Source organism: Schistocerca piceifrons, chromosome X, assembly GCF_021461385.2.
Source record: "Schistocerca piceifrons isolate TAMUIC-IGC-003096 chromosome X, iqSchPice1.1, whole genome shotgun sequence".
Classification (NCBI taxonomy): domain Eukaryota; kingdom Metazoa; phylum Arthropoda; class Insecta; order Orthoptera; family Acrididae; genus Schistocerca; species Schistocerca piceifrons.
Genome location: NC_060149.1, coordinates 666,431,149 through 666,447,159, shown reverse-complemented (window position 1 = coordinate 666,447,159; position 16,011 = coordinate 666,431,149). Strand labels below are relative to the sequence as shown.

Here is a 16,011-nt window from a genome sequence, read left to right as displayed (position 1 = left end):
GTATGTTGGTTGTCAGTTTCTGAAAGTGTGGCTCTTGTCTCCACTGAACAGTTAAAAACCACATTAGAAAAATCCTGCCAGCATGCTGAAATCTGAAGGGATGTTTTGTTCTGTAGCATTTTGTTGGACATAAATGGAACCTATCAATCAAACACAATGGAGGTTTTGGAGAGATGTCATCGAGTGCTACCATTTAACGGAGGAAGAGCTCCACACTGACAAGTCCAAGTGAATATTGTGAATAAGAAAAAGTGGGTTTGCACACTTTTAGAAAAGGTGACTGCCCTCAGCCACAGTACGGGTTTTTAATGCAGCATTGCTTGAATATGGCATGAATGTTTTGAAAGTGGTGCATTTTGGGATTCTACCTAAACCATGAACCCACAAGCTAGAACTGGTTTTAACATTCGCATGTCATTTTGAAAGTTGCAAGTAACATTAAGTATGGCATAGAAAGTTCTGGCAGAATGTAAATAATTTAGGGGTAAAAACTAACATCTCACCAAATAGTAGGTTAAGTAGTTGACAAAGAAGGCTGAAAACTTCGTCAACTTTCAGATGGACACACACACACACACACACACACACACACACACACACACACACACACACACACACACACACTTGCCTAAAAGCTGATAATGTTTACAGGACATTTACAGGGATATAGTTGTGTCATATTATGTGACCAATCCATTGTCGTCTTTGCTCTGTTGTTCTCCTAAATCACCTTTCTTCATCAGTTATTTGCAGAACTTCCTGGTTGATGGTTTTATCTGTCTGCTTTATCTTGAACAGATGTCTCCATCGGTGTAACTCATACTTGAAGAGATTTCATTTCGTTTTTGCCTATTGTCCTCATTTCACAGCAGTACAGTGCTTTGATCCAAATGCAGATGTTAACTACCCACTTCTCATGCAAGTATTCACGTTGTTTCAACAAAGTATTTTATATTTATTCACGAACGTTGCGTTTGCTACTCTAATTCATTGTTTTATATCGCTTTTGCTTCTTCCGCCTTTGGTCGCCGTACTTCCTAAATATTTGTATGAATTTGCTTGTTGTATTTTGTTTCCACTAATTTTGATGTTTATTTCTCCAGGTTTCTTGGGGCACACAGGTATTTTTGTCTTGGAGTTAGTACTGTATAAATAACTTCTAAGATTGTTTCCAGATTTCTTTCATCTGGATCTAGCACAGCTATGTCAGTCACAAACCTAAGCGTGTATATTTTTTCTCTATTTATTCTGTTACCTGTACAGTATACTTTGCACTCATTGACTGCATGTTTTGTGTAGATGTTGAATTGCATCTCAGTCTAATCCCTTTAAGAATTCTAGCGTCTTTTTAAGAATTTCTTATCTTTAGTGTCACTGTTTTTTATTTGTATAATTAATTTATTCTTCTGTCTCTGTAGTCCAGTTTAACCACTTTTAAGTTGGCAGTGTGGAATGCTTTCCTTTGTTTGTGGAAACTATACAAATTTTTCTGTTAATACCAAAGCTTTCGTCAATTCTACCGCAAAGACTTCTCTCGTGTTTCTGCCTTCTCGGAAACCAAATTGATATTCATCCAAACTGGTTTCAATTTTCATTTTTGCATCTGTGTATTATTCTTGTAAATTTGTAAATATTTTCAAAGTGAGAGTTATGGAATGCTCATAGTCCTGTGTTTTCCACATGTAGCTGCTTTTTTTCCCCTTTGGAAATGATATTTTTCTTAAAGCCTTCTGAGATAATATTAGTTTTTTATGTATATTAAGACATGTATCATGCTTCATTTCTGGGTCTAATGCTTTAAACATTTCACTTAGGATGATATGAGTGTTGCTAGCCTTATTTTCTTTCAGATAACTGAATATTTATTCAGAATATTGTTTTCTAATTTCAGGTACAATTTCAATTTGTCCTATTTTCCCTTATTTTTCTGTTCTACTTAATTGTTCTGACTCTTCAATATACTGGGTGTCCAATGTCCTGGAAAACAGGGAAAACTTGGGATTTTTTGTTCTTGAAAACTCTGAGAATTTTTGCATTTTGCCAAAAAACCTTGGAAAAGGCATGGTGTCACATTTGATTTTGGGCAGAGGCATTTGGTTCCCTTCTGTGTGGCTTGCTGCAGTACTATGCTCACTGTTCACCCTCAGCTGAATGCTGTGGGACCATCCTCCACTGGGATTTTGGTATCCCCTCCCATTGATCACTACGATGCTTCAGCTAGCCAGCCAGCCCAGCCTGGTGGAGTCCAGATCAACTGTGTGGAGGTTTGTTGCTGTTTATGTGGAATGGCTAGCATGCCTGTGACTAGCATGGCTGTGCTACCTTGGTTTGTTGTTGTCGTAATTTTGTGTGTTTGTGACACAGTGTGACCAGCAAGGATGTATAATGAGTATTTGGTGTGGTTTACATTTACATCTGTCCAAATGTACTGACTTGTTTGCTGACATGGTTTTATCACTAAGACATGTGCCTATAGGGGAGTTTGTGGCCTGTTCAAATCCATTTCTTTTGAATTAGGGATACTAGGGCATGATAGGTTTGCATATACTATAATTTTTTGGATCTACAGTAGATTCCTGCTATTCCAAACTAATTAGGGCTGAACAGTGTTTGGCTTGGTGGGAATTCGCAAGAGGCAGATTTCATGAATAATACAGGGTGACACAAAAAAAATGTGAACATTTCCACAATCCAATAAAACTAAAAGTGATGAAGGAAAGAAACTGCATTCATAGTAACTGAAACCTTACAAGTTTGCCATTTACAAAACATTGATGGCATTTATAATGTTTTTAAAATTACATCCTTTCTATGGCGTCTTCGTGTACGAATACATTTGTGAAATCTGCTGTCGAGATTCCTCATTAACTGCTGCAACATCTCAGCTGGGATACTGTAAATTGCATCCCAAATTCTCTGTTTTAACTCATCCAGGGTTTTTGCTTGAGTCGTGTAGACTTTGCTCTTGAGGTAGCCCCACAAGAGAAAATCAGACGGGTTGCCAATGTGTCAATAACTGTCAGTGCTGAACGTTACTTGGAGATGTTACGAACTTTCGTTACATGTGAATTGAACAACTTTCTAAATGTTCAAGAAGCCCAATTTCAACAGGACGGTGCAACATCACACACTGCGTGGCAATCAATGGCATATATGCTAGAATTGTTTGGCAACCGTGTCATCTCACGATTTGGTAACATTCCCTGGCCCCATAGATTGCCAGATTTATCCATTTGTGGTGCATCCTAATATGAAAAGGCTGGTTGTTCAGGTTTTTGTAGATTGTCCTAATGTTAATAAGGCATTCCAAAGAAAGCTGAAAAGCAAGAAAACACGAACTTGAGGGTAATCCAGAGAGTTCTGTGCTTTTGGACTTTTGGACATGTGGCTTACCTACAGTGCATGGTGACTGACAGGTTGTTCAGTTTCTGAGAGTTGTATATAACCTGCTTAAAAACATTGCTTCCCACCACTTCTGGAATCCCTAAGAGTCATAGCTACTGAATAGTTTATTTCTTCATGAAGGGCATTCCATGTTTAGTTCCAGAAGTGTTATTTGATGCTGTCCATGAGAAGAGACATTTGACACGTCTCACTGCCTGCTTATGCCATTGCCCATGAATTCCAAAATTTAGCAGAGATCATGTCAGCAAAGGAAATCCTCAAAGAATTTGATGGGGATCATGTTCGAATCTGTCAGTTCTGTATGATGATCATTGAGGTTGAGAGTGGACATGAAAATGTGAAGAAATTTATCAAGGGTGCTTGCAGTCTCTTCCATAGCAATTCTAGCCTCAAAGAATATTTGCTGATAACTCCATTCTGGTCAAAAAATTGACTAAAGTCACTCTGATAGCCGTTTGTATCATTCATGATTTGATCAAGGTTGCAGGTAGTGTTGGATGCTTAACTATTAAAAAGCAATTAATACACTACTTCCAAACTGCACTTGGTAGGCACAATGAAACCATAGCAGAGAAAAGTACAATTTAAAAGTTCTCAATAGAAAATGAAAGAAAGAAGAAAGTGAGTAGACGTAAGCTAAGAGTGCTACAAAGTATGAAAACAAAACTCGTGGAAAGTGCTGAGATGTGACCACCTACCAAAAGCCTGAATATAGGCCCCGACAGTGGATGCATACTTTTGTTGATCCATTTTGCCTTCCAAATCACCCAGATAATGCCATGAAAACATTCTGCAGACAATAACACTCACTCCTCTGGCCTGGACGCTTACAATGATTGTGGCAGGGTGTTTGCTTTCACATGTTTCATGCCAACAGACATCCATCTCATGGAGCATAAAACTTAATTCATCTAAAAAGGCCACCTGTCGCCACTCAATAGACATCCAGTTGCTATACTGACATGCAAATTCCAGTCTTTGTAGTCAGTGAACAGCAATCAGCGTAGGTGCATGAAATAGGCGTCTGCTGTGGAGGCCCATACACAGCAACGTTTGCTGAACTGTCATTGAGAATTCCCTGTTGGTAGCCCTTGGTTCATCTGGGCAGTCAGTTGCTCAACAGTTGTACATCTGTTTGCCTGTACACTTTTCTGCAGCTGTCCTTGACCCCCGCCATCTATGGGCCATGGTGCACCAATGTTGCCTCAATGCCAGTTTTGGATAGAGCCAGTTTGTGAAGCACAGTATACTTTAACTAAGGCTGCATGTGAACAGTTTACAAACTAAGCCGTATTGGAAATGATTCAACCCATGATCCAAGAGCCAGTGATCATACCCTTTTGGACGTCAGAAGAATCACTCCTTTTCTGCATTACGACCGAGACTGAACTGTTTCTGCATCCCCCAACATGCTTTATATACCCTCAATCGCTAGTGCTGCCCACCTGCCATCTGTGAGTGGTTATTGCACGTTGATGTCGGATGAAGGCAATGGTCACATTAATGTGACTGGATTGTGTAATTTTCATTATTTTTTTTTTCTCCAAATTACATTTGTCACTTAATTCTGGTGCCAGATCCTGGTACGTGGTTGAAATAAACCACGTTAATTTTAATATTTTTTCTTTTAACTCCAGGTATAGGCCTCATTATGTTCCTATATATTGATAAAACTTGTAGATTTTGTCATAAAATCAATCGAAATTGGTTAGGTTCTAAGCACAATGTGACCCTGGAAACAAAAGGCCTGAAAACACGTTATTTTATTTTATTTTTTAGGGAGTCTTGGACACTATGATGCTCGACAGCTCTTTCTCTGTGCAAAAATCACGAAGTCTTTGTCCTCCTCAGTTTATAGTTCCTAATCCATTCCTTCTTGTCACTTCAGTTTGTTGTATGACTCCTACCACAGCATTCATGTCACCCTAAATAATAACATTCTCCACGTCTTCTTTAAGTTGTTCATACATTTCTTATATTTTGTTGTCGCCATGTCCAGATGGTAACATATCTCCTGGGATGACAGCTAAATATACTGGTCCTGCTTTCAGTTTAATTAGAATTATCCTGTCACTATACTGCAAGTAGCTTTTGACTCTTCTTCCCCTGTCCTTGGACAATAAAACAGCAACACCAGTTACTTTGTTTTGATCATCTGAGTATATTACATGCATACTGCCACTCAAGAAATCCTCTTCATGTTCCCATTTAATTTTTTTATTTCCTAATATATCTATTTGTAGCTTTTTCATGTCCCATTTTATGTTCTCGAGGCTACCACAAATTTTCAATGGTATTACATTCCTTGTTGCCACATTTATGTATATTTTCTTTGCTTTAATTTTATTCTTGTTTTGCTTACTATTATTAACCCCTCCCCTCCCCTCCCCCCACCTATCCTCTCCTGGATATCTGAGTGAGGGACTATTTCACCACTGGAAAATATAGTCCCTGGAGGGTGCATCATAGATGTAAATGGTGTGTTGCAGTGAGTTGATTTATATGGTAGCTTTTCCTTGCTTTCCACATATCACAGTAAGACAGTTTGATGGTTACTGTCTTCACCTGTCTGTGTTTACTCTATTGCTGTACTGACTTTGTCTTCACTTATATACCGAGTGAGGTGGCGCAGTGGTTAGCACACTGGACTCGCATTCGGGAGGACGACGGTTCAATCCCGTCTCTGGCCATCCTGATTTAGGTTTTCCGTGATTTCCCTAAATCGCTTCAGGCAAATGCCGGGATGGTTCCTTTGAAAGGGCACGGCCAATTTCCTTCCCCATCCTTCCCTCACCCGAGCTTGCGCTCCGTCTCTAATGACCTCATTGTCGACGGGACGTTAAACACTAATCTCCTCCTCCTCCTCCTCTTCACTTATAATTCGTAGTGCAAGTGCTGCTGTCCACTTGTAGGCTAGTTTATTTAAGGTCCACTTTGAGTATTTCAATTCCTCATTACTGCCCATGTCTGGGAGCCTTTCCTCAATCAGCCTACTGGGGCGCCACCAGATGGAAGTGAAAACTAGCTAAAGTCTAAAAGAGTAATTTACTCATCAGTTATTTAAATTACATTAAGTAATGGTAGTAATTGTAGGACCAACTGGATTTTGGTCTTTGGAGCAAGCATTTAAATATGAGATTCTTATTTTGCAGCTGATTCATATGTTCTTATCTTCTAGTAGCTTGAATAAGTGGTTTGACATTGCTGTCTCTATCAACACAGAGCAATTACACTGGCATTTATTGTATTTTAAAATATGTACTGCGACCTACAGATGGCGTTGGATGAAGGAGGGAAACACTTTATCAAATCCCTTGTTACTATTAGAGCTTAGTGGTTCAGACTACTACTGCAAAGGTTTATTTTTATTTACACGTCATGTTCCGTAGGACAAAATTGAGGAGCAAATCTCAAAGGGCATGGAATGTGTCAGTACATGAAATTACAACATAAAAGTAATAACAGATAAAAATAAAATGTTTATGAACCCAAAAAAAAAGTCAGTCCATAAGTTTAAGTAAAACAATCAACAATATAACATAAGAATCAGCTTAAGTTTTCAAGAAACTCCTCAACAGAATAGAAGGAGCGACCGATGAAGAAACTCTTCAATTTCAATTTAAAAGTGCGTGGATTACTGCTAAGATTTTTGAATTCTTGTGGTAGCTTATTGAAAATGGATGCAGCAGTATACTGCACACCTTTCTGCATAAGAGCTAAGGAAGGCCGATGCAGGTTGGATTTCTGCCGAGTATTAACTGAGTGAAAGCTGCTTATGAGAGAGAGAGAGAGAGAGAGAGAGAGAGAGAGAGAGAGAGAGAGAGAGAGACCAATGTCAAAATACCCAGACTAGTGAGAAGGGGTTGACAAGAGGTTTGTCAACTTACATCACTTATTGCAAGAACCACCCATTACCGAGCCAAAAATATCCTTTCAGAATGGGAAGAGTTACCCCAAAACATAGTACCATATGACATAAGCGAATGAAAATAAGCAAAGTAGACTAATTTCTGTGTCAAACGATCACTTACTTCAGATACTGTGAAAATAGTAAAAATGGCACCCTCCATTTGACTGTACCACACTCAGACCCACATCACAGCCATGTTCAACAATGTGAAGAATGACCTTTTGCTATCTGTTGTTGAAGTAAGAGGTGAACCAATTGTGAGCTACTCCCTATATTCGGCAATTGTCCAACTTCTGGAGCAATCTTCTATGATCAACACAATCAAACGCCTTAGTTAAATTAAAAAAATATGCCTAGCGTCCAAAACCTTTTGTTTAACCCAACCAGTACCACGCAGAGAAAAGAGAATATAGCATTTTCAGTTGCTAAAAGATTTCTAAAGCCGAACTGTACATTTGATAGCAAATTATGTGATATAAAATGATCAATTATCCCTATGTACACAGCCTTTTCAATAACTTCAGCAAACACTGATGGCATAGAAATAGGTCTAAAATTGTCTACATTATCTCTTTCTCCCTTTTTATAAAGAGTACTTTAATTGTTCAAGGAAACTGACCTTTCCTAAAGGAAAAATGACAAATATGGCTAAGTACAGGGCTAACATGCGCAGCACAGTACTTTAATATTCTGCTAGGCACTCCATCATATCCATGAGTCCTTAGTCTTCAGTGATTTAATTATTAACTCAATCTACCGCTTGACTGTGTCACAGAGTAGTATTTCAGACATCAATCTCGGAAAGGCATTTGCCAAGAGTTATATGACTCCCTGCAGAAACTAAATTTTTATTTACTTCACCAGCAACGCTTAGAAAATGATTGTTAAATACTGTACATATATCTGATTTATCAATAACAGAAATATTTTTACTGTTAACTGACTTTAAATCGTCAACCATGTGCTGCTGACTGGACACTTCCTTCACAACTGACCATATGGTTTTAATTTTATCCTGTGAATTAGTTATTCTATTTGCATACCACATAATCTCTGCCTTCCTAATAACATTTTTAAGCACCTGGCAATACTGTTTGTAATGGGCTACTGTAGCTTGATTGTGTCTACTTCTAACATTCTTTGTTCTACATGTTCTCCTTATCCCACTAGTCAGCCACCCAGGCTGCCTTTTACTGCTAGTACCCCCTTTTAGAATGTTCTAATGGAAAGCAACTCTCAAAGAGCATGAGAAATGTGTTAAGGAAAGCATTATAAAGGGTGTACATCAAGTCTGGGAACACTTTCAATTATTTATTGCACAGGAACCAAACCAAACATTGTACAGATGTCATATATATATATATATATATATATATATATATATATATATATATATATATATATATATATATACATAAACAAAGATGAGGTGACTTACCGAACAAAAGCGCTGGCAGGTCGATAGATACACAAACAAACACAAACATACACACAAAATTCAAGCTTTCGCAACAAACTGTTGCCTCATCAGGAAAGAGGGAAGGAGAGGGGAAGACGAAAGGAAGTGGGTTCTAAGGGAGAGGATAAGGAGTCATTCCAATCCCGGGAGCGGAAAGACTTACCTAAGGGGGGAAAAAAGGACAGGTATACACTAGCACACACGCACATATCCAACCACACATACAGACACAAGCAGACATATTTAAAAAAATATGTCTGCTTGTGTCTGTATGTGTGGTTGGATATGTGCGTGTGTGCTAGTGTATACCTGTCCTTTTTTCCCCCCTAAGGTAAGTCTTTCCGCTCCCAGGATTGGAATGACTCCTTATCCTCTCCCTTAGAACCCACTTCCTTTCGTCTTCCCCTCTCCTTCCCTCTTTCCTGATGAGGCAACAGTTTGTTGCGAAAGCTTGAATTTTGTGTGTATGTTTGTGTTTGTTTGTGTATCTATCGACCTGCCAGCGCTTTTGTTCGGTAAGTCACCTCATCTTTGTTTTTATATATAATTTTTCCTACGTGGAATGTTTCCTTCCATTATATATATAATATATATATATATATAAAAAGAAAGATGATGAAACTTACCAAACAAAAGCGCTGGCAGGTCGACAGACACACAAACAAACACAAACATACACACAAAATTCTAGCTTTCGCAACCAATGGTTGCCTCGTCAGGAAAGAGGGAAGGAGAAGGAAAGACAAAAGGATATGGGTTTTAAGGGAGAGGGTAAGGAGTCATTCCAATCCCGGGAGCGGAAAGACTTACCTTAGGGGGAAAAAAGGACAGGTATACACTCGCGCACACACACACACATATCCATCCACACATACACAGACACAAGCAGACATTTGTGTCTGTGTATGTGTGGATGGATATGTGTGTGTGTGCGAGTGTATACCTGTCCTTTTTTCCCCCTAAGGTAAGTCTTTCCGCTCCCGGGATTGGAATGACTCCTTACCCTCTCCCTTAAAACCCATATCCTTTTGTCTTTCCTTCTCCTTCCCTCTTTCCTGACGAGGCAACCATTGGTTGCGAAAGCTAGAATTTTGTGTGTATGTTTGTGTTTGTTTGTGTGTCTGTCGACCTGCCAGCGCTTTTGTTTGGTAAGTTTCATCATCTTTCTTTTTAGATATATTTTTCCCACGTGGAATGTTTCCCTCTATTATATATATATATATATATATATATATATATATATATATATATATATATACACACACACACACACACACACACACACACACACACACACACACACACACAGATACATATACTGCCAGAGCGTAGTTTGGTAATTTGCCGATAGTCGGCGCTAGCGGCAAACTTGGTGAATCAGGTGCAGGGCGAGCTTTCTGTGTGCGGGGGACAGCTGTTTCATGAAATGGCCTCCTTGATCACCAGATCTCACTCTGTTTGACTTCTTTCTGTGGGGACACATTAAAGATCTGGTGTATGTACCGCCTCTACCACGTGATGTAGCAGAGCTCCAGGAGAAAATACAGGAAGCGACTGCCACAGTCAACAATGCCATGCTGGGATGGGTATGGCAAGTATTCGATTTCCGTATAAATGTTTGCCATTTCACTCATGGTTCGCATGTCAAATATTTGTAAAAATGCTTCGAGTTTCTCTTCAAAATGCAATATGTATGACATCTGTACAATGTTTAGTTCTTCTGCAATAAATAATTGAAAAATGCATTATGTATGACATCTGTACAATGTTTAGTTCTTCTACAATAAATAATTGGAAGTGTTACCGGACTTTATGCACACCTTTTATTTGTGATCTATGTTATCGGCACTATAAACATCCTGCCATTCTTGTTCCTTGACGAGGTTTGAAAAACACTCTATTGCCGTTGGATTAGCTTTCCTGCATAGTTTGTAATTATATGTGACATTTGTTTGAGTACAAAAGCCTTTTAGTGTTAAAATTTGTGCATAATTGTCTGAAAGGCTATTCACCCTTTACTGACAGAATGCCCATCTAGTAATGAAGAATGAATAAAAATATTGTGTATGGTTGTGCTACTGTTCCCCTGCACCCTAGTTGGAAAATACTCAATCTGCATCAGATCATATGAATTCAGGAGACCTACCATCCTTTTTCTTGCCCAATCATATTCAAAATTAATATTGAAGTCCCCACATACAACTAATTTCTGTTACTTCCTATAAAGTGAATCAAGAACCCTTTCTAGCTTGAGCAGAAATGCTCTGACGTCAGAGTTAGGGTACCTATAAACAACAACAATTAAAGTTTAGTTTCACTAAATTCAACTGCCCCTGCACAATGTTCAAATATCTGTTCAGTGCAATGCCGTGATACATCTATGGACTCAAACGGAATACTGTTTCTTACATACACGGTCACTCCCCCACTCCGCAAGGAACCCTTTGAAAAACAGCCAGCTAATCTGTATCCTGATAAAGGAGGCCTCCAAATTGTCTAATTATTTAGGTTGTACTCCAATGTAATAATAACTTTGAGCCAACATCTATAAGCAGTTTAATAACTTTATCTTTAATACATCTTATATTTTGAAAAAATATGCTAATTCCTTCTCTACTTGGAAACATGACGTCGTCTGAATGTGATTCCTTAGTTACAGGGACTTCCTTTAAACAGGTATACCTATCAGCTGACTTTGATCTAGAAAGGGTGCAGCTCTAACACCAACTTCGACAGGAATTTTTCCTTGAGTGATCCCACCACCACCCACTACACTGTCACCTATAAGCTTTGCCAGCATCCCATTCCCATACATATTGAGATGCAGGCCATGCCTAGTGAAACTCGATCTACTGATAGACTCAACTGGCATCATTGCAATGTGACCCATGCCCTGTGCCATTAGTGCCTTCTCCAGCCCTATGTTAACACGCCTACGCTGAAATAGTTGCACGAAATGCACATTGGTGCCACCAGTTTGAATAGCCATCTTTTCAGGTCACCACCTACATCATTTTCCAGCCCCTATCAAGACCATTCCCTGCTCCACCCACTATCAGTACCTGATCCTCCTTCGGAAAATTCCTACGTAACTCCCCTATGCTGTCAGTCACCTGAGCCAACCCTACACTAGGCTTCACAATGCTGGTGACCTGGTACTCACTTCCCAACACTTCCTGCAACAGTTGGCCCACACCTCTACCATGTGAACTATGTAGCAGCAGAACCTTCTTTCTGTTAGATTTTGCAACTGACTTAGGCCTCCTAACTTCAGAGGACTGGTGCATTTTTCCTACAGCTACAGCTGCAAGAGGCTCCTCTCCACTCAACTCTGACAGTTGGTCAAATCTACTGCATATACGCAAAGTACAACTGTCTCAATACCACATCCTCTTAGCTGTCTTCTTGCCAACAGCCAGTTCCCATTCCCCAGCACCCTTCTCCCTCCTCAACCTATCTAGTTCCTCCTTTGTGTATTGTAACTGCACCTGAAGGGCACAGATCTTACACTCCTGCTCCTCTATCAACTTATTTGTACTACAGATTTTGCAATCCCAGGAGAGGATCTTGCTAGAATGCCCACTGGATTCTGGATTCCCCACTGCATCCCCCCCCCCCCCCCCCTCCCAATGAAAATACTTTGAACAAATCCGACACCGTAACCCACTACTCACAAACCTATGACAGAGCCCACGCTTCTCACTCGTGGTAAAATTTTACAGTTACTGAAAAAAACTAAAAGTCTACATTACCTAAGTCCAGTTACATAGCGGTCTCGAAATTCTCTCTCTGCTAAGAAAGCAACAACTTTTATTAATACTACTAAACTACAGCTAATACCAATACCAACAAAACTTCAAAAAATTTATTAATTACAACCAAAAATTCAAATGGCCACTGGAACACTCAATTAAGTTAAAACAGTGAATGAAAATTTTACAGAAATATTTCACTAGAAACAATAAGAAACATCAGCTGAAAACAACCACATAAAATATACTAAATGACTTCTATGCACAGAAAACTCCAAAACCCACAATGAGTGAATGTTTCCAAAAGTTTATTAAATCATTATTTTGCCCCAAACAGCATGAAACACCATTGAAAACTATTAAATTTAATAACTGTGTAACGGTGCACAAGCAACTTTGTCAATACATAGCTTTATAATCGCTACCAAATTCTGGGGTGTCACTTCTTTTCATAACAGGACATTTTAGGTTGCAAAGTTGCTTGTGCACTGTTATACAGTTATTAAATTTAGCACAGTGGTACATCAAAGACTTTTTATGCCCCATTTTGCTGCCCTCGATGGCAGGCCATCCTGGGCTTATATTTCAGAAAGATAATTCCCGCCTGCACATGACGAGAGTTTCTACTGCTTGTCTTCTTGCTTGCAAACCCTACTTTTGCCAGCTAGGTCACTGGATCTCTCTCCAATTGAGAACGTTTGGAGCAGTACAGGCTGGGCCCTCCAACCAGCTAGGGCTTTTGACTATCTAACATGTCAGTTGGACAGAACTCGGCACACTATCCCTCAGCAGGATATCCAACAACTCTGCCAATCAGTGCCAAGCTGAATAACTGCTCGCATAAGGGCCATAGTCAACCAACGAGCTACTTACTTGCTCAGTTTGTGAATTTCGCATTTTTCTGAAACAATAATCGTTTGTCTGTGTATTTACATCACATCTACTGATTTCTGTTTCGTTAGGATAATTTCTTTGTCATGCTTTTTTTCTTTTTTTAAATGCTTGTTTATAACTCTTAGATATAATTGAAATTTTTGTTTTTGTATTTTCAGGTGTTGAATTAATAAGTGACACTGAGTTGTCAGAAGAAATTATTTCACCCCCTTCAGTACATCAATCAAAAACCCAGTTGCAGGCATTTGTCATAGGAAGACTAGAACAATCCTGGGATGAGGATAATAGTAAAACTTCATTTTCTGAAAACTTAACAAAGAATTGCAACATTACTGAAAACTCTGTAATGGGCAGCAGGCATGCTTCATTAGGAACTGTAAATGTTTCCACTGAAACCAAGAGTGCAAATGGAAGTATGGATACAAATGTGGGTGGCACGCTGTGTGATGAGAAACTAATCTCAACTGGCAGTTCAAATGGAGAAAACAAAGTGTCTGTGGTTACATCTGAGAGTGTGACTGTTGATGTACATTCAACCAACACCCTTCAGCCAGTTGTTTCTGAAAGTGAGTATCATATTGATAGTAGTATCAACTCTGATAGCATATTTCTGCCAGGAGTTTCACCTTGAATAGTTTTCGAAGTAACTACACTCCCTTTATGGATATGCTGTGTTGTTTTTAGCTTTTGACAACATGGAGGTCAACATTGGTCATTGTCTTAACATATACTGCAAAACTACAAGAATTGCTGCTTTTTAGGCACTTTTTATATCCAGTCCACTGGAATAATAGCTGAACCTCGAGAAATTACATCTCAAAACTTAGTATACCATTCCCGACACTTTATGTTGTCAGGCGTTTAGTGCTCCTCTCATAGTTTGTCGTCGGTGTGTATTTTTATTCGGTAGTTCGTGCTATCCTTGTTATTGCTAGATATGTGCAACTTTTATCTGATTTAGTAAATGTCTGGAAATAGTTTAAAATAGGTACTGTTTGTCAGTTTTAGTAGAACATTTAAACAACAATAAAAATTGCAACTTAAGACAGTGATAAATGGGTAGATAATTGTGTCTGTTCCAAGAATTATGTGACATCCTTGGTTTCCTCTTGTAAAGGCTTTGGCCACTCCAGTGTTGTCAATTGCAATATAGTATTGTAGTGACTTAGTCAGCCTGAAATTTGGAACAACCACTTGCTTTATCATCTGAAACTCACTCAACAGTTTAATAAATTACTTAAGTCAAGAACAGGTGTTAATTCAGTGAAAATGTTATGATGACAATTAGCTTAATGCTGTTAAATCTAATTATGTAACAGCAAGTTTGGTTACCTTGTTTCCTTTCAGGTAAATTACCTTAGAAGGGATCTTCTTGATTCCAGCTAGAAGTTACTGTTACATAGGTTTGCTGTTGCCTTTACCTTCTTGTGGGATGGTGGGGGGGGGGGAGGGGGGGGAGAGGAGAGAGAGAGAGAGAGAGAGAGAGAGAGAGAGAGAGAGAGAGCCTTTCTTACGATAATTTTAAAACGAATTGTCATTTCCTGTTAGTCTTAATAGTTCAGTACTGTATAAGTTTAAAAAAGCCGTAGCACACCATTTATTAAATGTTACATCCCATTCATGGAGTTCTTTCATTGCTTCTTACATAAGGATGTGTGGGTCTTTTTCTTGTGGGTCATCCTTTTCTCTTTTTTACCAATAATTCTATGAAGTATTGTATAAAGACTATAGGAATGGGAAAGCATTGTATGTGCAAAACAAAAGGTGAAATGTAAAATTCACTCTTCAAATATGCCTTCACAAAAGAAAATTTTCTTTATTGAATAGCTGCACCACTGCGAAATTGAGTCATACGGTACTAAATACTACTGTTGCTGCAAAGTAGCTTAAATTGCAAAAGCCCAATAATGCACCAGTGCCTGATGAGTACCCATCAAATTATCTACAGAATATGAGAACGAATTGGTGGCACTCTTGGCCATAATTAACTGCAGATCCCTTGAGCAGAGACATGTCCACAAAACTACTGACGTACAGGATCTGCCCCAGAACTTTGAAGTCAGGGCTGTACTACAGCCAAGGCTGGTGAGATACTTGTGCATGAGGAGGGTAGTGTGGCTCATTGTGCTGTGATACAGAATTTGTTTATGATGGTAGATATAGAAATAGACGACAGAGGGACAGAGAAACAATTAAAATCGCTCAAAAGAGGAAAGGCTGCTGGACCTGATGGGATATCAGTTCGATTTTACACAGAGTACACGTAGGAACTTGCCCCCTTTCTTGCAGTGGTGTACCGTAGGTCTCTAGAAGAGCGTAGAGTTCCAAAGGATTGGAAAAGGGCAAAGGTCATCCCCGTTTCCAAGAAGGGACGTTGAACAGATGTGCAGAAATGTAGACCTATATCTCTAACGTCGATCAGTTGTAGAATTTTGGAACACGTATTATGTTCGAGTATAATGACTTTTCTGGAGACTAGAAATCTACTCTGTAGGAATCAGCATGGGTTTCGAAAAAGACGGTTGTGTGAAACCCAGCTCGTGCTATTTGTCCACGAGACTCGGAGGGCCATAGACATGAGTTCACACGTG

The 16,011-nt window shown here is 39.1% G+C and overlaps 1 protein-coding gene across 2 annotated transcripts in view; it reads left to right on the top strand.

The window, feature by feature from the left end:
• LOC124722979 overlaps positions 1-16,011 on the top strand; it is a 241,189-nt gene that overhangs the window by 134,102 nt on the left and 91,076 nt on the right. For both annotated transcript variants that reach the window (XM_047248149.1, XM_047248148.1), the window contains one exon: positions 13,579-13,986. In XM_047248149.1, the coding sequence (XP_047104105.1) occupies positions 13,579-13,986 (408 nt within the window). The remainder of the gene's footprint in view (positions 1-13,578; positions 13,987-16,011) is intronic.